General features: G+C 44.9%; 1 protein-coding gene across 1 annotated transcript in view; it reads right to left on the bottom strand.

The window, feature by feature from the left end:
* The window catches only part of LOC144768231 (purine nucleoside phosphorylase-like), an 85,709-nt gene that overhangs the window by 5,355 nt on the left and 54,136 nt on the right, over positions 1-26,218 (bottom strand). Inside the window, exons 2-5 of the mRNA XM_078651731.1 lie at positions 24,474-24,637; positions 4,816-4,919; positions 2,271-2,446; positions 796-986 (exon numbers count right to left, since the gene is read on the bottom strand). Coding sequence (XP_078507857.1) covers positions 796-986; positions 2,271-2,446; positions 4,816-4,919; positions 24,474-24,637 — 635 coding nt within the window. The remainder of the gene's footprint in view (positions 1-795; positions 987-2,270; positions 2,447-4,815; positions 4,920-24,473; positions 24,638-26,218) is intronic.

The raw sequence follows: 26,218 nt of genomic DNA, 5'->3' as shown, positions 1-26,218 counted from the left end.
AATCTGGTCTCTCCAACCAGTCCATCACAAGCTATCAGTAGCTCACAGACACCTTCACAGTAGCTCACAGCCTTGAGTTCGTTTTTAAATAAATCAGCGCTTCACTTCTTCACCTTTGTACCCCAGCCTCGGTCATGCATCTGACTGAGCACTGAACACTGCTCATTATCAGGCCTGCTATCTACAGTGTGAAGATAGTAGTGTAAAATAAACACAGCCTTCCCTTAACTTTAAAAGGAAAATGTGACCCTGTGCTTATTGAAAAATGAACCCACGGCTGTGAGCTACTCTGAAGGTGCCTATGAGCTACTGGTATCTTGCGATCGACTGGTTGGAGACACCTGGTCTAGACCTAATAAGTAGCTCCCCTTGAACAGAAAAGATGGAAAGAGCTTTTCAGAGAGAACATGGGTTCTCTGCTGCTCCAGAGAACTCCTGGCTTGTAAATTTGGTGAATGTTTGGACTTCTCCAGTGTGAGCCAGCAAGTTCTGTGGAGCATTATTTCCAGAAATGGTGATGTGACAATAAGGAGAGCCACCCCACCTCACTCAAACACATAATCTGTACACCACTGGCACCACACTGTAACAGAAGGGCAATTACCCTCAGACAGCAGGAACATACATCAAATAGCATCAGGACACCCATCACCCACACACAGCAGGCACACTAGAGGCGGAAGTGTTAGCTTCCCTCACACACAGCAGGAGCAGTACTGTAGCAGCAGTACAGAATTACATTTTTAAATATGCACTAACATTTGAAAGCTGCAGTGCCCTGTGAGCCCAACTTACCCACTGCATCTGCCCCCAGTTTATGTAGAAAACGTGCCTCTGCCACAGACTCAAAGTTGGGGCCCCCTACCATGCAGTACACCCCCTCGTGGACAAAGGATGAGTAGCCCAGCCTCTCGGAGATATCCCGAGCCGTTTTACGCAACTTCTTGTCGTAAGCGTCGGAGAGCGGCGGGAAACGTGGACCAAACCTGTGAGGAGCGAGAAGAAATATAAGTGGCTGATTCTCAAGGAAGCCATGAGACCTATAAACAGAAGCATTAGAGGCCAAGAGTTGGTAATGGGTGGGATTAAAAGGCTGCCATGAGATGGTAGGGGCTGATTCTTTCCCTGACAAAAACAATTGTTAAAATGACACTTTCCATTACATCAAAATCTAGTCCCATAAAATGATATGATTCAAAATCGGAACCCATTGCTGATTCCTTCTGGCCTCAGAAATATGGTCACGCTTAGGCTGGCCATTTCCAGATTGCTGTGTTCTACACTCTTACAGGCAGTCAGCCATAGTAGTTTTTTTTTTTTGTCCGGGCTTCATAATTTTCTGATTGAGCAGTGTGGGGAAATCCAGCTAGCCATATATTGAGGGCTAAAAACCGTGATGAATTTATAAAAGGTACCAAATATGTAAATGCATTAATGCCCCCCCCCCATATATCTGACTAGTGGTATTTCCCTACATCTTGTGGCACAGTCAGAGAATTTAAGAGCCAATACAAAAATCTAATGAGGATCCTCCTGGTCAGACTGTACTCTGAAGGTGGACGAGCCTTCTCTGTTTTGGTCCTTCAATCTGGAACCCCTAATCCCAGAACCTGCAGTAAGCATTCAGTCTCGCCGTCTGCAGAAATGCCCTAAAAACCAACCTGTGTTAAGGTAACTTCAACACAGCTGTTTCAGGAAAACTTCATTTTTGTTGTGTCATAAAAGTGTTTTAAACCGGGAAACATCCTTTACCACGCATCCATTACAACACAGTATTTTACATTGCGGTTTTGACCATGCAAGTCGTTACATCGACTTGCACTGGAGGGCGCTCTAGACTGAGGAATAGTGTAATTTACTATTTCAACACCTTCCCTACTGTACGTAGACGGGAGTTGGAATAGTAATTCACACTGTCCCCAAGTCCAGCGCCCTCCAGCACAAGTCGATGTAACGACTTGCGCTGTCAAGACCGCGATGTAACATACCGCATTGTAATAGAATCATCATACATCCTTTTAAACCAGCCAACTGAAGAGAACATTACAATAACTAAGGAGGGAATTGTCCATGGCTGCCGCCTCCTTGGTGGAAGATTCTTGGGGACCAAAACTGTGTTTTGAGCATTTTCTAAATAGTGAAGAGTATCAACACTTTCTCCAGTTCAACAAGCCGATGTAAGTAGGGGTCATGGTTTTGGTGATTCACAGTTCCCTGTGTGTAACCATCTCCCATTCCCCACCTCACAATCCTGGCTCTACTTCACCAACCGGTCATCATTGGGTCCCAGGAGCGGGTTTTGTCCAGACAGGCCCAGCAGGTTGATGTGATCCCGGATTATCATGAGGTCTCCAGGACAGTACTCGTTGGCCAAGGATCCAGCGGCATTGGTGACAATCAGGACCTGCACCCCCAAGAGCTTGAACACTCGGATCGGGAACGTGACCTATTGAAGAGAGTGCATTTATGAAATTATTTCTGGTTTGCAAGCACACTTTCTAAACATGCCATTCGTACATACACAGACAATTCCATTAACTACAAAAAGAACAAATAGAAATGATGGGATGGATGCATTCAATTAATCTACAAATTCCAACCTGGTCAGGGTTGCTAGGGTTGAAGTACTACTTTCTTTTCACATATGCAGGATGGCATAGTGAATGAGTTAAAGTTAGGAAATCTGAGTATTTTCATGCATTAAGGAAGGGAGCAGTACACAGAATTCAGGGCAGACAGCCTTTACAACGCGGTGTTTACAACGACATACCTTTAGCACACATGCCTTCACCATGAATATGCCTTTACAACGCATGCCTTTACAACGAAAGGCAAGTATATTTAAGGAAAAATATGTGTGTGTGTGTGTGTGTGTGTGTATATATCACATTTGCGGTTTAGGAGTGGGTAGGGGTATAGGGTGGGAAGGGTGTTTTTAGAGTATGGGGTGGGTAAAGGTATTGGATGGTAAGGGTGTTTTCTAGGGTTTAGGGGTGGGTAAAGGTGTTTTTAGGGTGTAGGGTGGGTTTGGGTTTTAGGCAGTGTGGGTGTTTTAGAGCTTAGGGGTGGGTAAGGTTATAGGGTGGTATGGGTGTTTTTAGGGTTTACGGGGTGGGTGTGGGTATTGGGTGGGAAGGATGTTTTTATAGTTTAGTGATGGCTAAGGATATTGAGTGGTAAGGATATGTTTGGGGGCAGGTAAGGTTATAGGTGGGTAAGGGTATTTTTAGGTTGTAGCGCTGGGTATGGGTATTGGGTGGTATTGGTGTTTAGGGGGTACAGGTATAGGGTTGTTAGGGTTTTTTTAGGGTTACGGCTGGGTTTGGGTATTGGGTGGTGAGGGTGTTTTAGCACTTAGGGTAGGTAAGGTTATAGGGAGAAAGGGTGTTTTTAGGGTTTAGGGGCTGGGTATGGGTATTTGGTAGTAAGGAAGTTTTTAGGGTTTAGGGGCGGGTAAGAGTAGAGGATGGTGAGGGTGTTTTTAGGGTTTAGGGACAGGTAAGGGTATTGGGTGGTAAGGGTGTTTTAACGTCTATGGGTGAATAAGGGTATAGAGTGGTAAGGGTGTTTTAGGGTTTAGGGGTGAGTACGGGTGTAGGGTTGATAGGGTACTTTTTAGGGTTATGGGTGACAAAGGATATTGGGTGGTAAGGGTGATTTTAGGGTTTAGGGGTGGGTAAGGGCATAGGGTGGTGAGGGTGTTTTTAGGGTTTAGGGGTGGGAACGGGTATAGGGTAGTTAGGGTATTTTTTAGGCTTATGGGTGATCAAGGGTGCAAATGCTTTGTTAATATGCTGTCAATCGTATTAAAATATCACAGTTCTTAATTGCTGGGAGATCAGTTTTAACTTTTCCAAACCCATATTCTAAATCCATATGTTGCTAATGTGATCATAATAAGAATATTCGTGTAGGTTCATCACTGATCACAATGCCCCTGTGTTGACAGAACTCCAAAGCAATTAGGAACTGTGAAGTTTTAGCATGATTGACATCATATTAACAAAACATGTGCACTCTGAGTCCTTACTCACTGTTTAACTATCTCAGTGTATTTAAACTCACCAGTATATGACCCTCGTAATTTGCATATGATTAAGACCCATCTGGGTCGAAACGGGTAATGCTATACCTGTGGGTTACCTGCTGAAATAAAGAACTTGCTTTCACCCACTCTCGACTGGAGGGCTTGTTTCTCAAGAGGTGACAAACATGTCAGGTTTTGTGTGCAATATATATATATATATATATATATATATATATATATATATATATATATATATTATATATATCCTTGATTCCTCGCTTTCACTCCCACTCCTGCAGAACAAACGAGCGTGGACCCGGTAATTATCGTGCTTTCTTTATTTAGCCATTGCCGCCATAACGCGTTTCGCGAGATCCCTCCCTTGATCGCATATATAGATATGTATAGATATATATAGATATATACAATTGGTGCTTCTCTCACCTAATATATACTTACCTTGCTTTGTAAAGTCATGTGTGGCAATGCCTGGTAAAGGCATTGCACAGTAAAGGATGCGTGGTAAAGGCATGTGTTGTTCCGTTGTACATCCGAGGGACACAACATGGTTGTAGTCATAATTAGTGGATAAGGAGCAATGGCACCAGGACAAGGAAGTCGAAGGACACCAATTCACCCGAAATATGACTGTCCTGTGCTACCTAACTGGGGCATAGAGGCCATTTGGACCAGAGCAAGACATAAGAGACAGTAGTGTTGACAAGACTTCGTACAGCATTTGATGTGCATGCTATGAGTACTCAACGTGCGACCAATACAACACATACCTTCCAGAGCGGGTACCCCTCATACATGTGGAAACGACCTTTCATGCAGACACAGAACTTCCCCTGCAAATCTCCAAACACCAGCTTTCCAGCATGACCGGGCACTGTAGGGCATAAAAGATGTGTTTCAGTGAAAATAGGAGAGGCAGCAGGAGAGAGAGGTAGAAGCATGGGACAAATATTTGTTAATGTATAATAAATATAGATATATATATGTATATTTGTAATTTCACTGGAAAAAAACAAAGGTTAAAGTAATGTTATATTTAGGTGAAATGTTCAGAAACAATGTAATGTTTTAAACTCTGAAAACCATAGAAATTCACCAGTTATAGTTACAATTATCTCAAGTAACTATAACTGGTGTTTTAACCCCTTCACCGCGGGGCTAATTTCCCCACGGTGCGGGGGGAGCCCCGTGGCACCTCGGTGCTTGTGACAAGCTCGGCTCATCATACTGCACGGTGGCGCTGTGCTCATGACTAGCTGAGCTCGTCATTACCACGCCCGTTTAATGGAACGCCCAGCACAGCAGGGAAATAATCCCGCGTGGGCGTTCCACGGCCGTTATGACGAGCTCAGCTCGTCATGAGCCCAGCACCACTGTGCCTCATGACGAGCTGAGCTCGTCATGAGCACCGATGTGGTTAAGGTAACTATGTCTCGGTCCCCTGATATGCATGATTTTATCATCAATAATTTCATTGCAACTGTTGCAGTGATATTATCAATGATGTCATAGAAGATGTCATGGGTGATGTAATATGTGGGGTAATTAGCAGTGTATGGCAAAGGGAGCGATTTATAGTTACCTTAGGATACGAGTTACAGTTACTTGAGATAACTGTATTTAAATTTGCTTTAAAATGTGCCTTAAAAAACGTTTTATATATATATATATATATATATATATATATATATATATATATATATATATATATATATATATATACACAACACAAAGATTATCCCACTTTAAAGAGCCAGCATTCAGGTAGGTTATAGAATTTCGTTTTTATTTTCAGGAAAACAGCGTACAAAGATGAGAACAGAGTCCATGCTATTTACAAGCCTGACGCGTTTCATGCTCCCCAGAGCATTTCTTCAGAGGCTTCAGCAAACTCTGTGTGGAGCTTTCAGAGTTTTTCAATGATTTGCACCTGCTCCAGTGGGCGTTGGCGCCCTCAGGCCCCGGGGGCGCCAACGCATTCAAATTAAATCCAAATAGCAAAGAAAATACACATTTGATAGGTTTTAATCCTAGCTGTACCATTTTAAAACCCTGCTTAGTGTTTCTAAGTGTACAAGCCTCGTGCAATTCCGGGAGGTACTAGGGCATCCGGTAAATTCCAATAACACCAGGTGTGCTATTTACCGGGTGCTCTATTACCATCCCATCCTGATGTGTGCACCTCAGAATGGGTAATAACTTGTATGCTCGGTTCCAGGGTGAACAAACTCAGGATGCATCGTATTTGTTGACACGAAAGCACTAGATTTTACCTGGCAGAAATAATGTGGGGGGGAGGTGGGGGGGGAGGTGGGAGGGGAGGGCAGGCCCACTATTACTGCACCCAATATACTCTCGAAGCCTGGGTTGGCATTTGTGCTGTAATTGTAAAGAGGCCTTTGTCATTAGGATTTGATGTAGTGCACATATTCTCATGGCTTGGCTGACACATTGATGTGCATGAAACCTTGACTCCCCCATGGCTGAGAGGAAACACCCCCATGACTACATGCCTCACTACTTTAAAAAAAAATCTTTTTGTTTTGCATTCCCGCATTTAGGCGGATTACAATTATTCAGAGCCCATTTCAGGAAACTTTGGCCACACAAGATGCCACTGTCTATTAGGTATTCAGAAAGGGGGGTGGTGATGGACAGAGCATCTGAGCTAAACAGAACACTCATACCCAGTCAAAAGATCAGGGCTTGATCCATCACCGTTTGTTAGCTCACTGCACCATCCCAGTTCAGAACCTGGCTACATGCAAATTAGTCTGTCCCTGGCCCAGTGCATCATGGGAACAAGGCAGACCAAACTACCAAGCCAATTCTTTACTGGAAAGGAAACAAGCTTCCGGGGACCGGTTTCTGGCATTGCAGCCGTCTTCGGCCCGGCTTGCTTGAATCCTGATGGTGCAGTGAGCAAGGGACTCATGTCTGAGCATACCCTGCCACTCCTATAGTGGCCAAAACGATTCAGAAAGGGGGGAGGTGATGGACAGAGCATCTGAGTTAAACAGAACACTCATACCCAGTCAAAAGATCAGGGCTTGATCCATCACCGTTTTTTAGCTCACTGCACCATCCCAGTTCAGAACCTGGCTACATGCAAATTAGTCTGTCCCTGGCCCAGTGCATCATGGGAACAGGGCAGACCAAACTACCAAGCCAATTCTTTACTGGAAAGGAAACAAGCTTCCGGGGACCGGTTTCTGGCATTGCAGCCGTCTTCGGCCCGGGTTGCTTGAATCTTGATGGTGCAGTGAGCAAGGGACTCATGTCTGAGCATACCCTGCCACTCCTATAGTGGCCAAAACGATTCAGAAAGGGGGGTGGTGAACTGGGATGGTGCAGTGAGCTAAAAAACGGTGATGGATCAAGCCCTGATCTTTTGACTGGGTAGGAGTGTTCTGCTTAATTCAGCTACTCTGTCCATCACCACCCCCTTTTGAATCGTTTTGGCCACCACAAGTGTGGAAGGGTATGCTCAGATGTGAGTCCCTTGCTCACTGCACCATCAGGATTCAAGCAAGCCGGGCCGAAGACGGCTGTAATGCCAGAAACAGGTCCCCGGAAGCTTGTTTCCTTTCCAGAAAAGAATTGGCTTGGTAGTTTGGTCTGCCCTGTTCCCATGATGCACTGGGCCAGGGTCAGACTAATTTGCATGTAGCCAGGTTCTGAACTGGGATGGTGCAGTGAGCTAAAAAACGGTGATGGATCAAGCCCTGATCTTTTGACTGGGTAGGAGTGTTCTGCTTAATTCAGATACTCTGTCCATCACCACCCCCTTTTGAACTGTCTATTAGGTAGCCACAATTTCAGAGTCTGTACAGAGAAGGACCAGTGGGCAAAATGAAGGTCAGGTAGCAAATGGTTTCAGTTTCAGGCTAGAGGAGTGCCTTTCACCAACTGTGAAGACTGGAAATATTCCCCAGAGTGGGGCTAAACTGGCAGTGCCCACATACCTAGACTGCCTGCATATGCTTTCATGAAAGTCTGCTGTCAGAGGGCTTCTGACCCACTGATCACTGGATGCTATGAAATCACTTTAAACTCAATGCATCACATGTGGCAAATCACATGCAGAGGTTGAAAAAACTATGTTCAATTGACAGCTGGCCCCAGGGATTTTGGGTTCCACCAACAGCTTCAAGGAAAGTTAGAAATTCAGGAAGTATCATCGACTCTTTCCTGCCCATGGGCACTTAATTTAACCAAATGACTAGGTATGTGTTTCGTACCATGCGTACACTACAATTTAGTTTTCCACTTCTAGGATTCCTGCAAAACATCTAGGCATCTACCGCCCTTGCCATATCATGACTGCATTAAGCAAATGGTCTGTACCACAGGGCCTCACTTACAATTATGAGATACCTACAGAGAATTTAGATCACTGTGTTTAGACAACTCCGACAATTAAATATATGGGAGCATCCCTCACCTATTTTAAATGCTGTCCTTTGGGTCCTGTTAAAGTAATGGGGTTACTCTGTGTCCCTCAGTACCTGGGTCTATATAATATGAGCTACAATGTGTTCTGTCGGATGTATGTCGTTACAAAGCATGCTTTTTCCACGCATGCCTTACAACGCAGGTTTTACAACGCAAGTCGTTACAACGACTTGCGTTGGGGGGCGCTGGATAGTGAATATTTAATTTACTATTCCAACTCCAGTCCCCGTGGATAGTAGGGAAGGTTTTGGATAGTAAATTAAACTATTCCCTATCCTACAGCGCCCTCCAGCGCAAGTTGTTGTAATGACTTGCGTTGGAATTCCTGCGTTGTAAAGGTACTGCGTGGAAAAAGTTTCGTTGTAAAGGATGTTTCCCGTTCTGTCGGTTGATACAATTGCTTATGATGGAAATAACTGTGCAATAGACATGCTTCACCCCTCCAACACCATCCAACCCACTGGAGAGAAGAGGCTTCAGAGAAGTATGAAATGGAGACTCCCTTAAACAGCTTCACAAGGAACGATGCTAGACATGGCTGACAGTAATAATTAATTGAATGATGCCAAATAATGGTGCCTCATTATAAAGAAAAGTGCTATGCAAACAGATGATGGACAGAATGCTGAATAATTCATACATTTCACCCCCAGTCATGAGATCTGGGTTAAATCCATCGTTCATTTGCTCACCATGGCATCCAACTTTGGACCCAAGCCTGGTCCTCCCTGGACCAGAAACAAGCATCCTCGGACAGTTTCCTAGGTAACACCCCTCATCAGCCAGGCAGCTCAAGTCCTATAGGTGTGACTTTTAACTGACTTTTACCAACTGCACCGTCTATCAACGAAAATGTGATGAAATTGAAAGTAGTGACAAAATGTCAAAGCAGAAAAATAATGGTAAGCATGCAATCTTAGAAATCAATGGCAAACCATTCACAATATCCAAAATGTAAAAATATGACAACACATAGTGAGAGGGTTTCTAAGAGTATTCTATAAAGTTGACAGGGATTTTGCAGTATCTGTAACGCTTTGACCACTCGAATTTGACTACGTTCTGTTTGTTCCCCTTCTCATTTGGAATCTTTTCTGGAGCTTAAAATCATCCTGGGGGCTACCTGGCGGCTGTGTCCGATGTGCGTTCCAGGCAGTAAGATGTGGCACAAATGATCAAACGAGAAATCCAAGATATTTTGGTCCAGCAAATGCTCTGACTTGGTCAAATCTGAAGGCTGTGGACAGCATCAAGCTCCAAGAAGTGGAATAAAATGTATGGAAGATCCTGTCCAATCGCAAACATTTTATATTAGTCGGTCCAATTAGGAAAACACACTTTTTTTGTGGCCCTGCTTTGAAGTACGGTCACCTGGCTTACTTTTGAGCCAATGCCCAATCCAAATATGGTTCTCTGATTTTAACTGTAAATTTGGAGAACAGTCATTTTTCCACTTACAGAATGTCTTGGAGTCTTCAGAACAGTTCTATTGCGAGTTTACTGTTTGGAAAAAAATGTGCAGGTGTACCTCTGACCCCAGTCTTTACAGGACTACACAATTACTTCCTGTTGACCTCCATATACCATATAGTTTAGAGGCTTCTTCAGGATTTAAAGGGCCCTCTTGAAGCCATATATCCCTGGATGATAAGTCCTATATAAGGAAGCAAGCTTTTCACATTTAAAAGGGACCTCAATAGCCATGGAGGTCAGGTTGAGCGGGCTGAGTGGTTGAACCCGGGGTGCAAAGTCTTTCCAAGAGATTACACGTGGACAGGTCTGAGACATCGCCAATCATTCCTGGACCGGTATACATAAATCTTCAAATGTTAGGTCTGACCAAATGAAAAGTGGCTGTACTTTTTATTTTAAAGGGAAATCCAGTTATGCCGCTGGATAATGAATCTCTATCCAATGCTAAAATATTTCCACTTTTCGCAGTACAACCTTTTTACCCAACAATTAAGCTTAAAGTGCAGTGGGATTTGCTTTTAAGCAAATCAAGCCCCATCAAGACTTCTGGGTAAAATTAAAAAGTGAAGCGGTCTTCTATCGTAGAAACAACCACTACTCAATGAGATAAAACCTCTACAGAAAACAAATATTTCTCTTCAAAGGAAGGAACAGATTCCTAATGCGTTTGTAGCCAAGCTTGTATGGGCTTTCAAAGCAAGCAAGACTCTAAGGCATTGTCAGTAGATAGCCCTGACAGTGTGGGAAAGGGTGGGGTGTTGGGCTCACACTGTCCAAACAGGAAAAACATTACACATCATCTTATTTTCTAACATGCCTATGTTCAAAGAAATGTTTCTACTGCTTGAAACTCTCTCATCCCTCAGCTGTCTCTTAAGCTTGTGTCAGTGAAGTGCTGACTTTGAATAGAGACATATTCTAGTCCAGTGCTTAATTTAAGCCAGTGGTTTCCAGTGCTCATGACCGGCACTTAATTATCAAAACCAAAACTTATGACAGGCTGTCACTTGGTGGCGCTGTTTGTCTAATTTAGAGCCAAATACAACAAAAGTTGTTTATTAAGTCAATATACTGAGGTTCTGTGATTTTGCGTGCTTTTAAAGTGCACAACTTTCTTTTCTAAACATGGGTTTTTGCCATGCGTCGTGACTGCCATCTGGTGTTGCCTTTTACGTAGGCCTCAGAAGCTAGTCTGCGAGCAAAGCAGTCTTACCTTTTGTGGGTCATGTATACATTAACTAAGGTTTCCTTCGTGCGCTGGAGTTAATTTCAGAAGCTGGCCTTTCACCTGAAATTGACCCTGCCAAGCCAATTTCCCTGCAAGATCGTTATCCACTTTCCCAATCACCATTCAAGACATTTGTTAACTTTTAAGTTTCTTTAAGTTTCTGTTATCTTGCACATTATCTGAAACTACTTTTCTTTACTGTTTCTACATTTCATGGGTTATGCTTTCAATTAAGGGTTTGTCCGGGCCTTACAGATTATTATTTAGATATGCCTAAATATTTTTATTTTTTTTTAATTTTTTTTATAAACCTTTATTAGTACAGAAAGGATATACAAAGCAGGGCCTACAACCGATCCGGCCGGCCACGATACGATAAGCAGTCAAAGAGTCCAAATGAAAAGTCACAGAATCAGACGTAAAGAGGTGCGTTCAATACAATCGTAAAAAGGGGGGGAGGTAAAAGGATCTAGACGGCCAGCAATCAGGAGCAAAATAAGGTTAATTTTATATTATAGCAATAAGGCATATGACCGGCTCAGCGACAACAAAGAAGTATCCGGATTCCCAAAACAGATCATTAGCAACAAAAGGAGAAAGGGCAGCAATGCAGAAGTGTCAGCACTGTAGACATCGGTATAAAAACAGATGTGGTGAACACAAATCAATATGCAAATAGTAACAACTTTGCATTCCCACCACCCAGTAGCACATTGGATACAGAACAGGGGGGCCGGAATAGCGACAGCAACAAAACTAGCCCGTCATACTAACCTTGGGAGAGAAGGAAAAGGGGAGGAGGGGAGAGGGGAGAAGAAAGAGGAAAGGGAAGGAAAACACAGACTAAAAGAGAAGAATGCCGCGCTGAAACAGGGCCCCGTAGCGAGGAACATATAAAAGAACAGGAATAGCAGCAGCGAAGAGGGCATGGGAGTCGCAATGGAAAGCAGCAGAACTATAAAAGAAGAGCAGCGATGTTACAGACCCCACCCTAATCATACCACGGAAGGCAAGGACAGACGCGGCACTCTCATAAAGATACACAAAAGGGCCATAGAACTGAGAAAAATAAAACATCAAAGAAGACCCAACCCACCCATCCCACCCAGCACCCCTGCAGAAGGCTACGGCCTACCCTCCAAACAGCGCGCCTGTCGCCCTAAACCAGAACCCGAAATGTAGTAGAGACAAGAGAGAAAAGGAAGAAAAAGACAAAAAGAAGATATGAAAACAAGGTAGTAAATAGGAGGGAGGAGCATGAGGGCAGAAATAAATACGGTCGGCCACAGCCCTCCGCCCAACCATACAATCATAATACGTGTGCACCAGAACGACACGAACTCGAGCGCCACAGAACTTACAGAGGGGTCTCCCATAGCACTATGGATATGAGCCACGTCGTCACAAATCCGTATACCAATAATCCAACGGGAGCCATGCATCTTACCCCAGTCCCTTCTTCACCGCAATTACCACCCACCAAATAACAGTGTGAAGTGAGCAACACAATGCGAGGCAAGCACACAAATGAAAAAAATTACAAGAAAGACGCAGGTCAGAGAGGTCAATCAATAAGCAAGTGAACAAAAGGTCAAATAGGCAGTTCAAATGTCTCAATAACAGCAACAGGGGCAGTAAAGGACAAGAGTTCAGTTCCGCAGATCGAAAAGGCGGGGGTATGCTAGCAAAATAGAAACAAGACCTCATCAAGGCAGAAACAAGCATCAGTCCGCCATTTTTCTCAGGCACCCGGGGATGATCGGGCCTCCGCACGACATCCAAGTCCCCAATTTCCAGACATCGAAGAGCAGGAGGTTCCAAAGCCGTCGGCCTGTAAATCCGTCGATGGACAGTAGCAGCATCCTTCGGAGCCACCGAGGGGGACGAGGCAATGGCATCTCCAAGGCAAGAGGGGACCATGAAGAAGCGTCCACCCAAGATGGCGGCGGATCGCAACGAGTCTCCAGGAGCACCGGGGGCCAAGGTCGCGTGCAAAGATCGCAAAGCATCAAGAACGTCGCCAATCGTAGGCTCACGCCCACATGACCCTGCTCCCGTGCAATCCAGCAACCAGAGACCGCCATCAAGAGGAAATCCACATCTCAGGTCCCCGGCAGCCATTTTGTAGAATCAGCCCCCTCACTTCTCTCCGCCAATCCCGGAGCAGTCCACAAATGTAGGACTTTACAGATGTCCGGGGGGTCCCAGTAACGGCCGCTTCGGTGCAGAAAGGAGAGCCGCCCGAGGCGGAGGGTCACCTATACGAGAGCTGGCGCTCCTCAAAGGTAGAGCCCGAGCGCGAGGGTCCAGGGTCGATGGACGGAGCAGCGGCAGGGGGACCCCTTCACACGGTCAGTCCACGTAGCATCGCGCCCCGCACCAGCCTCACGGCCGCCAAGGTAGGCCCGGTTCAGGGTCACCGGGAAGTTCTCACAGTGGCTCTCTCCAGTGGTGCAGTCTCTCGGCCGGGGCCGACGGTTACCGCAACGCCGGGCCGGATCCAATAGGCGATGCCCCGGTCCCAGCTCTACGAAGGCCCCGGTCCCCTCGGGGGGCACAGCTCCGGAACCACTGCAAGCCGGAGCCTCCAGGTCAAACGGTGAGTGAGAGCGAAATGTTGCGTTTCTATTTCTTCGAAAATATGTCATCTCTGGGCAGGATATGCAGCAGGATATGTGAGTCAGGACGGAGGGCTGACGGAGCCGAGCTATAAGGCGACCATTTCGCTCGCGAGCTTGGCTCCTCCCCGATATGCCTAAATATTAACTTGTGGGTTGGGACACTGTAAAATGAGCTTTACTATATGATGCTGTGTGATGTCATGTATTTTCTATTGGTTGAATTTTGGTGCAGGGGCGTGCATTTTAAATGTACCTTTTTGTGTATAAATAGGGATGTCTCGCCTTAGTAAAATGGAGCAGTTTCTTGAGTTGTACACCGTGTTGTATTACTGGGATTTCTGCTACTAGCTGCAGCTAATAAATTTAATCTCTGACGCCACCTAGAAGTATTCCGTGTCTCTGTATACCAAGGCAAGGTAACCCAGAGGACTTTGGGCGTGTCCCTGGCGCCGCTGGGTAGTTGAAATCACAGTTCTTCAGTTGGCGCGGCCAAAGTGGGACGACTTCAGTGGTACCGGTCCAAGCCCGAAGATTGCGAGGAGCCACGTGAGGAAACTCTGGAGGAGGGCCTCCACTTCATCGATCCCTGCATGTTGACGTGGACCGAAGGTCTTTCCTGCGAGGCTTTCCGCTTTCCAACGGCTAGGAAGGACTGCTGCCCTGACTGTCGCCTTGTCTTGGACCCTCCGATTGATGTTTGTAAAGCGAGACGATAGACGGCCTTCTGGTGGCGTGACAGATATTTGGTTAAGTATAAGTGGGTCGCTCCCACAACTTTGTCTGGTTCCTTGGTTTTGATTTGACTGCTGCAGTACCCAAAGCCAAAGGGCTTGTATATTTACGAGTGTATCATTTTTTGATTCCCTTTGAAGTTTGAAACCAGACTATTGAGCAAGATGCCTGGCCTTGGTAAATTTGGTAATTGGTTTGTTTGTGGTAGTAACAGGGATTCCGGATTGGAGGATTCATGTCCGATACCTCCGGTTGGAAAACCGACTTATGAGCTCTATTCTAAACACGGAGTGGGTCCCATTACTTATAATGAAGTATGGGTCCGCTATACTAAAAAGGAGGGTGTTTTGCAATGGCCCCCACATGGTAGTTTTGAAACAGAGATTTTAGACAATCTAGAAGTTAAGCTATTTAAGAAGAAATCCCGGCCGGCAATGTTTGACTCTTTCCGCCTTTGGCTTAAGGAAGCCAAACAGAGAGAAATTAAACAAGCAAAGAGAGATAGGAAAGATAAGAATATGTCAGTACTACAAGCTGCTAGACAGTTTAAGGAAGATGGAGAAGAGCGTGCGAGTGAAGTTTTAGATAGACAGTGTTGTATGGCCATAGATAAATGTTATCCGGCCTTGCCGTCTTCTCCTCCGAAAGTGACTGAAGACCTTAAAAAAGATCCTTTGATGTCTCATTTACTGAGATTGCCACCCCCTTATGTGCAGGGTGCTACTGCGCCTCCATTACCACCGGTTGTTTCACCCTTTGTTGTTCAACCTCCTGCTGTTGTTCAGCCACCCGGTGCTCCACAGATGGTTTTGCCTCCTCCTGCGCAACCCATTCTAGGGTCGCCAGCCTTGCTACCAGCTTTGCCTCAAACTCCTTTGCCTTCTGCTTCTGTATCTTTGATTTCTACTGTTCTTGTCCCTACACCTTCTTTGCCTCAAAATACTTATTCTCCTGTTCGTATGTCTGCTTCTTCTCCTTCTGTTCGAAAACGAATGACAGAAACGGTTTCTAATTTGTTGTCACCATTGTTTGGGTCACTGAATATGACTCCTGTTTCGGAGCGTAAGCAGAGTCGTAGTCAGCTTCCTGGTTCTGAGGAACGGGCTGTGTTGGATTTGTTGGCTCATAAATGGATTATAAATGCCTCAAGGTATAGTTTGCCAGCGGTTATGGATGTTTTCTTTCAGTGGGAGCCGCCTAAGCAAAGGTATGTTTTTAATGTGATGTGTATGTTTTTGCGTCAGGAATGGGAAGATAATGATTTGGGTTTGATCCTGCAGGAACTACTTGATGTTCAGTCGGAGTTTGCTAAAGGGATGATAGTGGAATCTGATGTTACAGATGCCGTAGAGAAGATACTTGCTTTCAGATCTAGGCTTTCGCCTCAGACATTGTATGAACCTGATTCCTCTGTTAGGAGGAAAGTGAAACAGTATCCTATGAGAGAAGTTCCTCCTGTATGGAAAGAAGCAGTTCAGGCTAATGTAAATCAGGGTATTCAGGCCGCTCCGGCTCATTTTCAGCGAGTATGGGTACATGTCCCTTGGAAGAGAGCAGAGGTCTTGGCTCTTAAGCAGACCTTAACTGACCCTCGTAAGAATCCTGCTGGTTATTACAAGGAGTTGTCCCAGACAGTTGAAGCGTGTATTACGAATTTAGCTGACATCGATATGTTGATGGGTAATGTAGTCCCTCAACCTTTGTGGGCGAAGATTCGTCATGAGAATCATGCTGCTGAATTAGGTGATACCTGGGCGAATATTGTTGCCGCAGATGGTAGACAGGAGGGAGGTGCTAAACCTGAACCTCTAGTTTCAGAATTACCAGGTAGAATTATTAATCTGATGAAAACGATGATGCCTGCTTTACGAGTAAATTGGGATAAGTTAGCAGCATGTAAGCAGAAGAAAGACGAGAGTGTATCTGATTTCTTCACTAGGTTTGAAGAGACGTTTATTGATCATAGTGGTCAGGATATGAGTACGGAGGGTGGTCAAAGGTTGTTCGTGAATAAATTTGTCTTTAATTTGCTTCCCAAACTTTCTAATAAGTTAAAGGACTCTGAGAGTTCATGGGCTGTCTCTTCGTCGGCCCAGATATTGGCTACTGCACAATATTACGAGAATAGGGATAAAGATGAGAAGGATAAAGTGAAGAAGAAAACTAAAGAGTTAAAGACGAAAGTTCTTTTGCAGCAAGCTTATCCGCCTCGTCAGAATCAGCCTCAGTTTCAGCAACCTCCACAATTTCAGAGATTGTTACAGAAGCCTGAGCCTTATGTTCAGCGATTCTTTCCTGGCCCTAATCAGTGTGTTTATTGCAGAGAGGAAGGTCATTACAAGAATAGTTGCCGGGCTTTGTTACAGCGTGCGAATGGTGTATCTGGTCAGAGAGGTCGTTTTCAGCAAGCTCCTAGGGGTAGGGGACGTGGTGTGATCCCTCAGAATGAGCGTTCCTCTTCCCTACAGAATTCTGCGAATTATTTTGACAGACAGAATGTTCCGAGTGGTCAGTCTTCCCAGTATTATGTTGAGGATTACTATGTCGAAGGTGAGAGTTCTGGTTATAATGATAACTAGGACAGCCAAGGACAAAGTGAGGGAGTAGTGTCAGTTCCAGTAGATCAGAGTGGACCTTATGTTGAAGTGATTACATTAGGTGTGGTAGAACCTTTTCTTTTGGATACTGGTGCGATGAAGAGTTCTATTATGCACTCTAAACTTCCTGGCGCACCTTTGTCTGGCTTGACCAATGTTTCAGTAGGATTTTCAGGCGCCCCAGTTCGTAATCCGGTTTCTAGTCCTTTGTCCCTTTCCATTGGCCCTTGTGAATTGGAAGCTCCACTTATTTTAATGACTGGTTGTGGTGAGAATCTGTTGGGTTTGGACTTGCTGAAAAGATTGTATGCAACATTGCATTGTTCTCCTTCGGGAGTACAACTTACCCTTGGTAAGAAAGTGATTTCTCCAATGTATTTGTCTAAGGATTGTTTGCCACTGGAATTGCGTTCGCTTCCTGATACACTTTGGGCCACAGGTCCAAATGATGTTGGTCTTTTGCAGATTCCTCCGTATGTTGTTACCCTTAAGTCGAATTCTAGGCTACCTCGTATTCCCCAATACAAGATCTCGAGTGATGGTGAGAGAGCTCTTTTAGAGATTGTCTATGATCTGGTTGAGAAGGGTGTAGTTGAAGAAACGAGAGGTAATGTGTGTAACAGTCCTGTTTTGCCTGTTCTTAAACGTACTGATGCTTCTCAGCCACCTGTGTACAGGTTTGTGATCGACCTTCGAGAGGTCAATAAGATAGTAGTGCCACAGTTTCCTGTGGTACCTGATATCACTGCTTTGTTGACTTTGATTCCTGCTTCGGCAGCTTGGTTTTCTGTCATCGATTTGAAGAATGCTTTCTTCAGTATTCCTATTGCTGAGGAGAGCAGGGATATTTTTGGCTTCTCATTAGGAGGCCGAAGCTTCTGGTTTAAGAGAGCTCCCCAAGGTTATTGTGAAAGTCCCTCCATCTATAGTCTAGCGTTGAAAACTCAGCTTGACGGTTTTGTGTTACCTGTTGGTGCTACTCTTATTCAGTACGTCGATGATTTGTTGGTTACTGCTGATGATGAAAAGATTTGTATAGAGGCTACTCTTTCTTTGTTGCGGTATTTGTCTGACCTTCATCATAAAGTGTCACCTTCAAAGTTGCTATATTGCCGCCAAGAAGTGACCTACTTAGGTCATCTCTTATCGAAGGAGGGAAGGAGATTGACCCCAGAACGAATTCAAGCGATTGCGCAAATGAATGTACCATCCACACAGAGAGAAGTGCGTGCCTTTTTAGGTATTACATCATATTGTAGACAGTGGATCCCCAATTTTTCTTTGCTAGCGAAACCTCTGTTGGCATTGACTCTGAAAGATACTTCGCATCCTCTTCCTTGGTCTGACGAATGTCAGAAAAGTATTTCTGAACTACGCGATGCATTGTGTTCGGCTCCTGTGTTGGGTACTCCAGACTATAGTAAGCCTTTCACGCTGTACGTACACGAGAGAGAAGGTTGTGCGGTGTCAGTGTTGACACAACCATTTGGGGACAAGCAGCGTCCATGCGCGTATTTTTCAGCAACGTTAGACCCAGTTGCTAAGGCGTTGCCGAGTTGTCTGAGAGCTGCAGCGGCTGTTTCTATCCGACAGTCTGCTGGTTTGGTATTGGACAATACGTTGATTGTGATGGTCCCACATGCAGTGGATACCTTATTGAACAGGACTAAGACACAGCACCTTACTGGTGCACGTCTGTCAGTTTACGAGTTGACATTGTTGGCTAGTCATGTTCACATTAAATGATGTAATGTGCTGAATCCAGCTACGTTGTTACCGATCTCTACAGAGACGGATCCTCAGGAACAGCATGATTGTTTTCTTCGTACAGAGGAAGAAACAAAAGCTAGAGTCGATCCAAGGGATAGTCCCCTTACGGATGTTGATGGTACCCTATGGGTAGATGGTTCGTGTTTTAAGCTTCCGAATGGTGAAACGACTGCAGCGTATGCTATTACAACTTTACATACAGTCGTTGAGACAGCACGCATACCACAGAATTCTGCGCAAGCAGCAGAGTTGATTGCATTGACGAGAGCGTGCGTGTTGTCAGAAGGAAATCGAGTGAATGTTTACACCGATAGTCAGTATGCGTTTGGTGTTGCCCATAGTTTTGGGCGTTTGTGGAGAGAGCGTGGGTTCCTTACTTCGCATGTGACAAAAATACAGCATGGGCAGTTGGTGAATGAACTTTTGGAATCTCTCACTCTCCCAAAGCAGATTGCAATTGTGAAGTGTAGTGCGCATAAGAAAGTTGTGGACGATGTTGGTCGAGGGAATGCGTTTGCAGATGAAGTTGCGAAGGAAACGGCGAAAGACATGATGAGCCATATGTATGTTGCAGGCCCAGCTAATTGGGTTATGGCTGGTGGAATGTGTGAAGACACAATAGAAAGTGTGAGAACGATTCAGGCTGAAGCGACTGAGAAAGAAGTGAGTGTTTGGAGAGAAACTACGGGTATGTTGGATTCGACAGGTTGTTGGGTTGAGTTGTCAGAACACCAGCGATGGTTGTTGCCTGATGCGTATGTGCTCCCAGTGGTTACAATGGCTCATGGAATGGCTCACATTAGTTCGAAGGGAATATGTAAGTTGTTGGCTCCAGTTTGGCAGAATGCTGGAATTCCGAAATGTGCAGAGAATGTGGTGAAACATTGTATGATTTGTCTGAAGTATAATCCTGGTAAGGGAATTCCAACTCCAGCTGGTCATTTTGCTCCTCCAACGTATCCGTTTGAAGTGATACAGTTAGACTACATTCACATTTATTTATTTATTTATTTATTTATTTACTTGTTAAGCGCGGCTGCCACCCCAAGGGTATCCTGGCGCTGTGGGTCAAATCATGAAGAAAGTGTGTGCTGGATTGGGAATAAATCAAAAGTTCCATGCAGCGAATCACTCCCAGTCTGCTGGACTTGTTGAATGTTACAATGGTACCTTGAAGCTGAAATTAGCTAAGGTACAAGCGAGCACTGGTCGTACATGGCCGGATGCCTTGCCGTTGGCTCTTTTGTCAACAAGGACAGGATTCTCGTGTGGGACTTAGCCCATACGAAATAGTTTTTGGTCGTCCTGCGAATGTTTGGGGTGTGCCTCGTCCTAAAGAATACAGCATTATTGAGTACCCTATGTTGGTGGATTACTTACATGACTTGACTGCTAAATTACGTGTTCTCCACCAACAGGTCTATGATAGTTTGCCGACAGCTACTACAGATCCCGGACACTCCATCGAACCTGGCCAATATATTTTGATCAAGAATTTTCAGCGTACCAAGAACTTGGAACCTAGATGGACTGGTCCCTACTTAGTTCTTCTGGTCACTAGAACTGCTGTTAAAGTAGCTGGTAAAAAGAACTGGGTGCATGCCACCCATACGAAAAAAGTTCCTTTGCCTTTACCGTATGATCAGTGGGTGAGGGGAGGTATAGCCGTTTCTGAACGTGAAAAAACTCTTAAATTTGTTCCATTTAGTGATGCTCATTTGACATGGACACGGTCGGAACGCGAGGATGATGATGTTCTGCAAGCTGCTGTGCCTCCTCATCTAAAGATTAACACCACCAATCCGGAACTTTTATTTAAGGATTCAACTGTACCTGATAAAGAACGCTACGATCTAAGACCGCGAAAGACTGTACATATGGACAAATTAAGTTGAGACTGGAATTTTTTATATAGTGAATTACACCTCGTCAGATCAAGAGACTTTTTTTTGCTTTTTCCTTTTTCGAGTCACCATCCGGACTCAGCTGTAAGGTCGCGGTGTAAAGACTTGGGAGTGCAAGCCGAAGACACAAGGTCGAGGTTCTGGTTGGTCTCAGGGCGTTCCCTGGACTGACAGCCGCATTCCTTAGCACGGAACACCCAACCGCTGCGAACAGCACGGTTAGAGGATGGAGTCTTTTGGGTCTGAGAAAGGTGTTGAGAAAAGTGGTTTCAAAATGAAAATGTGTACATTGGTTCGTAGCAAATGTTTTTTAATAATGTGTTTCCTTATGCTTTTGAATATTACGTTAGCTTGTGTGGGTTGGATTTTCTATGTCACACAATTGCCACTTACATCTACCTCCCAACCTACTTTTTCTTTTTCTACTGTTTCTCCACATGAGTTTCATACGTTACCTGAACATGAACAGACACGAAGATCAGAATTTGTGAATAATTCGTTTATACAGATGTTGCATCAGCATCTGCTAGTCATAAATACCACGAATTGTTGGGTGTGTGGTCTTATGCCACATACTACAGATAAGGGAATGCCATATTTGGTTTTGCCTTTTTCACCTAACGGGTCAGTTTGGGCACTCCAATCAATGTTTATCTATGCGAATGAAGCCTCTTCTGTACGTTCTGTCAAAGACAAGGCAAGTAATAATGCATTGATACGGGGGATAGTTGATATGATTAGAGATATCGATGCGTATAACGCTATCCCTAGAGAGAGAGCATATGTCGGTTGGAATAAGACGACATATAGTGTTAGCTTGACGGAGAAAGAAAGGCAGCGAAGGTCTCCCCCTATTTGGATTATACCCCACCGAGTTCATCTTTGTTTGCAAGGTAATGGTCAGAATCCGAGAACTCTGCTTGGTAAGAGTGTGTGTGTTCACACATACGTTTATACATCCCAGAAATCTCCTCCGTTCGTGCCAGCTAAAGGCACGTATTTTGTTTGTCACGATAGAGCATACACATGGTTGCCATCTGATTTTTACGGCACATGTTACGTGGCATTTTTGCTTCCCCCTACATACACTGCTGTTTCCGATTACCATAAGACGAGATATGGTAGAGGTGTAATCGATGCGAAAGATACTGTCGCACAAGAAGCTGGAGACTTCTTTAAGGGTTTCCTACCCTTTTGGGGTCCTATGGCTAATAGTAGGAATATTCGTCAGCTTACGAGAGTGGTTGAGGCCACTATTAATGAGACTGCAGGTGCCATTAGCAATATTACAGCTGAGCTTCAAGCGGATCGCCTTATGACATTACAGAACCGTTTTGTTCTAGATATTATACTTGCAGATGGAGGTGGGGTATGCAAATTGATTAGATCTAGTTGCTGCGTTTTCATACCAGATAATGCCCCGACAGTGTACCAAGCCATCTCTAGACTTCATAAGATCTCTGAGTCTATTCATGTGGACGAAGGAGACTGGTCGTTGATGGGATGATTATGGGAATTGCTGTCCAAATGGGATGGAAGATTCTGATGTTCCTTGGTATGGCGTTAGCTATCCTTTTCTCGTGTTGTTTATGTATCCAGTGTGGTCCCGCCATTTGTAGTCTTTGTGCTACGATCTGTGTGAGAAGACCAGTCCAGAGAGAAGTGAAGGATAATAAGATGATGTTACATCAACACCTTGATGACCTGATGAGAATAGATATAGACCTAGATTCAGATTGACATGAGTTTAGGTTATTGCCTACGTAATGGCAACAGCAGCCCTACGAGATCTACACTGGCTGCCAGTGCACCTTCGGGTATGCTATAAAGCAGCCTGCTTAGTATTCAGGGCAGTGCATGGTCAAGGACCGGTTCCACTACAGAACATGTTTGTCTGGTATTCCCCGGCGCGTCCTTTACGCTCCTCTTCGGATCATCTGCTGGTGGTACCGAGATTCCAGAGAGTGCGGATGGGGGGCCGCTCGTTCAGTGTCGCGGCGGCCAAGCTCTGGAACTCGCTTCCACCATCTTTGAGAAGCCAACGGGACTTCTTTCCGTTTAGAAAAGCCCTGAAAACACATCTTTTCCCCAGGGCTGTTTGAGCAGAGTATGCAGTGATACTGTTGATTTCAAGCGCCAGGATGCCCTTGGGGTGACAGGACTGCGCTATAAAAGTACACCTACATACAATGGCAAAAGGAGGGTCTGAAGTTCTGTGATTTTGCGTGCTTTTAAAGTGCACAACTTTCTTTTCTAAACATGGGTTTTTGCCATGCGTCGTGACTGCCATCTGGTGTTGCCTTTTACGTAGGCCTCAGAAGTTAGTCTGCGAGCAAAGCAGTCTGACCTTTTGTGGGTCATGTATACATTAACTAAGGTTTCCTTCGTGCGCTGGAGTTAATTTCAGAAGCTGGCCTTTCACCTGGAATTGACCCTGCCAAGCCAATTTCCCTGCAAGATGGTTATCCACTTTCCCAATCACCATTCAAGACATTTGTTAACTATTAAGTTTCTTTACGTTTCTGTTATCTTGCACATTATCTGAAACTACTTTTCTTTACTGTTTCTTCATTTCATGGGTTACGCTTTCAATTAAGGGTTTGTCCGGGCCTTACAGATTATTATTTAGATATGCCTAAATATTAACTTGTGGGTTGGGACACTGTAAAATGAGCTTTACTATATGATGCTGTGTGATGTCATGTATTTTCTATTGGTTGAATTTTGGTGCAGGGGCATGCATTTTAAATGTACCTTTTTGTGTATAAATAGGGATGTCTCGCCTTAGTAAAATTGAGCAGTTTCTTGAGTTGTACACCGTGTTGTATTACTGGGATTTCTGCTATTAGCTGCAGCTAATAAATTTGATCTCTGACGCCACCTAGAAGTATTCTGTGTCTCTGTATACCAAGGCAAGGGAACCCAGAGGACTTTGGGCGTGTCCCTGGCGCCACTGGGTACTTGAAATCCCAGTTCTTCAATACATCAAAAATGACTAATACCTCCGCTATTGTACCAGTGCCTCCATGCTGTTTATGATTGATGTGACGTTTCTATTTTCTCCTGTCGTGTGCCGCAGTACTATCTGATTACCTTGTACCCTGATATGCACGATTTTCAATAAAGGTCTTTGAAAAATTAAAAAACCATTAAAAAACACTAATACCTGCTGCCAAAGTCATTCCTTATAGCTTTGGAGGTCTGGAATAGTCAGAATTGTCTCACTTGTAGGAGTGTAAAGGTTAGTAGTTGTGTTGAAACTGTAATTGGCAGTGCTGACAGCAGCGGTGGGTGCTGCAAGTGGAAGTGGACTACTGACAGGGCCCTGGCACCTATTTTTTCTTTACAAATGAAGCACTATATAAGTCTCACATATTTGCGAAAGTAGTAACCGCTTAGCTCAGACAAAAAAGAATGAGGAGGTTCTCAAGGTTGTATCCATGCAGCTTTTTGTGTCATTAAATTGAGAAATAGGGAAATTAAGACAACCCACAATTAAAAAATGTTTTCATAAAACAACCCCGATGCCTTAAATGTGGCCTCCCGTGCGACAACCCTGCGAGCCTTTCAGAAGAACCAGCCTGTCGAACAATCCCTTCTGTCCCACTAGCCGGTCTGCTCCTACATGCAGTGTCTGTGATGGGTCACCTGTACTGGTGGGGAAGTGGGGGATCTCTCCATATTCGAAGGTTTGCTTCCCCTCCAAGGTTTCCGCCAGCATGCCGAGCCCTGAGCCGCATATGATGGCGATTTCCGGCTGCTGCTTGATGCGCCCAAGAAGCCACTGGGAGGTCGCCTCACAGTCCTCATAGCTGAAAGAGAAGGTAACATGGACAGTGAGTGCAGAGTGTCTTACATCAGATTCCAAGAACTGAAGCAGTATGCACTACCTAAATGCCCAATTTTTTGTTATTAGGAAATAAACTAATTATCCCCATTTGAAAAAATGTGTCCATCTAACCCAGCTTATTAATTTTTGCGAATACACCTCATTTTAGGAATCATTACAATGGCGACTAGAACGCCACCGACAGTCTGTCGGTGGCGGTCTCACTGCCATCAGGAACACTTTCACTGCCTGCCACATTAGGATGGCGGGCGGTGTGATGGTGGTCGTAAACACCGACCGCCACGCATCTGGCAGGCTCCTTGAGTCCTCAGAGGGCCTTGCAATCCCTGCATTGGTGGTGGTGCCCACCAGGCACCGCCTTAGGGATTACGAAGTCCCTTCCCTGCCAGCATCTCCATGGCGGTTCGACCTTTTTGGAAAAGGTGGTGCAAAGGGACATTGGGGGTCCTGTAGCGGACCCCCACTTGCCCCCCTGGCCTAAGGCTGTGGGCACCTGTATGTCCCTGCACCATGGTGCCTGCCAGGTAGTGCAAGGATATGTGTGGTGACCCCTTTTTGTCTTGCGGCGTGTGCTGCAGCCAGCAGCACATGCCGCAGTACAAAAAATAAGCAATGTGACTGCCTCGCTGGCGGTCGCATCGTAATTCCTACTGTGGGACCGCCGTGTAAGCGGGCGGTCCCAAATAGGAAACAATGGCAGATGGACTGAAGTCTGTCCGCCATCGTAATCAGGCCCATAGTCACAAAACAATAGCCTGTGATTTTCTGGAAAATGCTGTCATGTTACCGTCATGTTGCCATCAAATATGAGCTTTATTTCAAGGATAAAAACACATTTATTATAGCAGTCTAATTGGTTAGTTTGACACACATTAACAGATACGGCTTAACATTCCTACGTTCAGGTTCAAATTGCAGGCTGCACCTTACGGAATCATACAGTTCCACCATATGTCATGGTTGGCCACCATATGCTAGGAAATCTTCCAAATCCCATGGAAGAGCACCTGATGCTAGAAATAGCCACCACATGCCGAACCTGGGGCCAGATGTAGGTAGCCCAATACCGGTCGGAAACGGCCCAAAATACCGATTTTCGGCCGTTTCCGACCGGTATTGGGCTATGGAGATGTAGGGGCTCAAAAAACATACAGAATCGGTAATTTTACCGAATCTGTAAAATTACAGAATCGGTAAATTTACCGATTCTGTAAATTTTACCGATTCGGTAAATTTACCAATCAGTAAAATTACTGATTCTGTATTTTCAGATGTAGGTAGCACTTTGAACAGTGCTTCAGGCCTTTCAGGATTCGGTATTTATCATGTAATACAATTGCATGGTAAATACCGAATCCCTGTGTACATGCACATCTGTGCATGTACACCTGTGCCATGTGGCACACAGACATGCCTTAAGGGCATGTATGTGTGCCACATGGCAAACAAGCCAGTTACAGGTGTGCAACAGGGTGTCAAAGTGACACCCTGTCCCCCTTTGCAATTCGGTATTTTTACTGATTCGGTAAATACCGATTCGGTA

This window comes from Lissotriton helveticus, chromosome 7, assembly GCF_964261635.1.
Source record: "Lissotriton helveticus chromosome 7, aLisHel1.1, whole genome shotgun sequence".
NCBI lineage: Eukaryota > Metazoa > Chordata > Amphibia > Caudata > Salamandridae > Lissotriton > Lissotriton helveticus.
The sequence above is the reverse complement of the archived record's forward strand: the minus strand, read 5'-3'. Positions and strand labels throughout refer to the sequence as shown.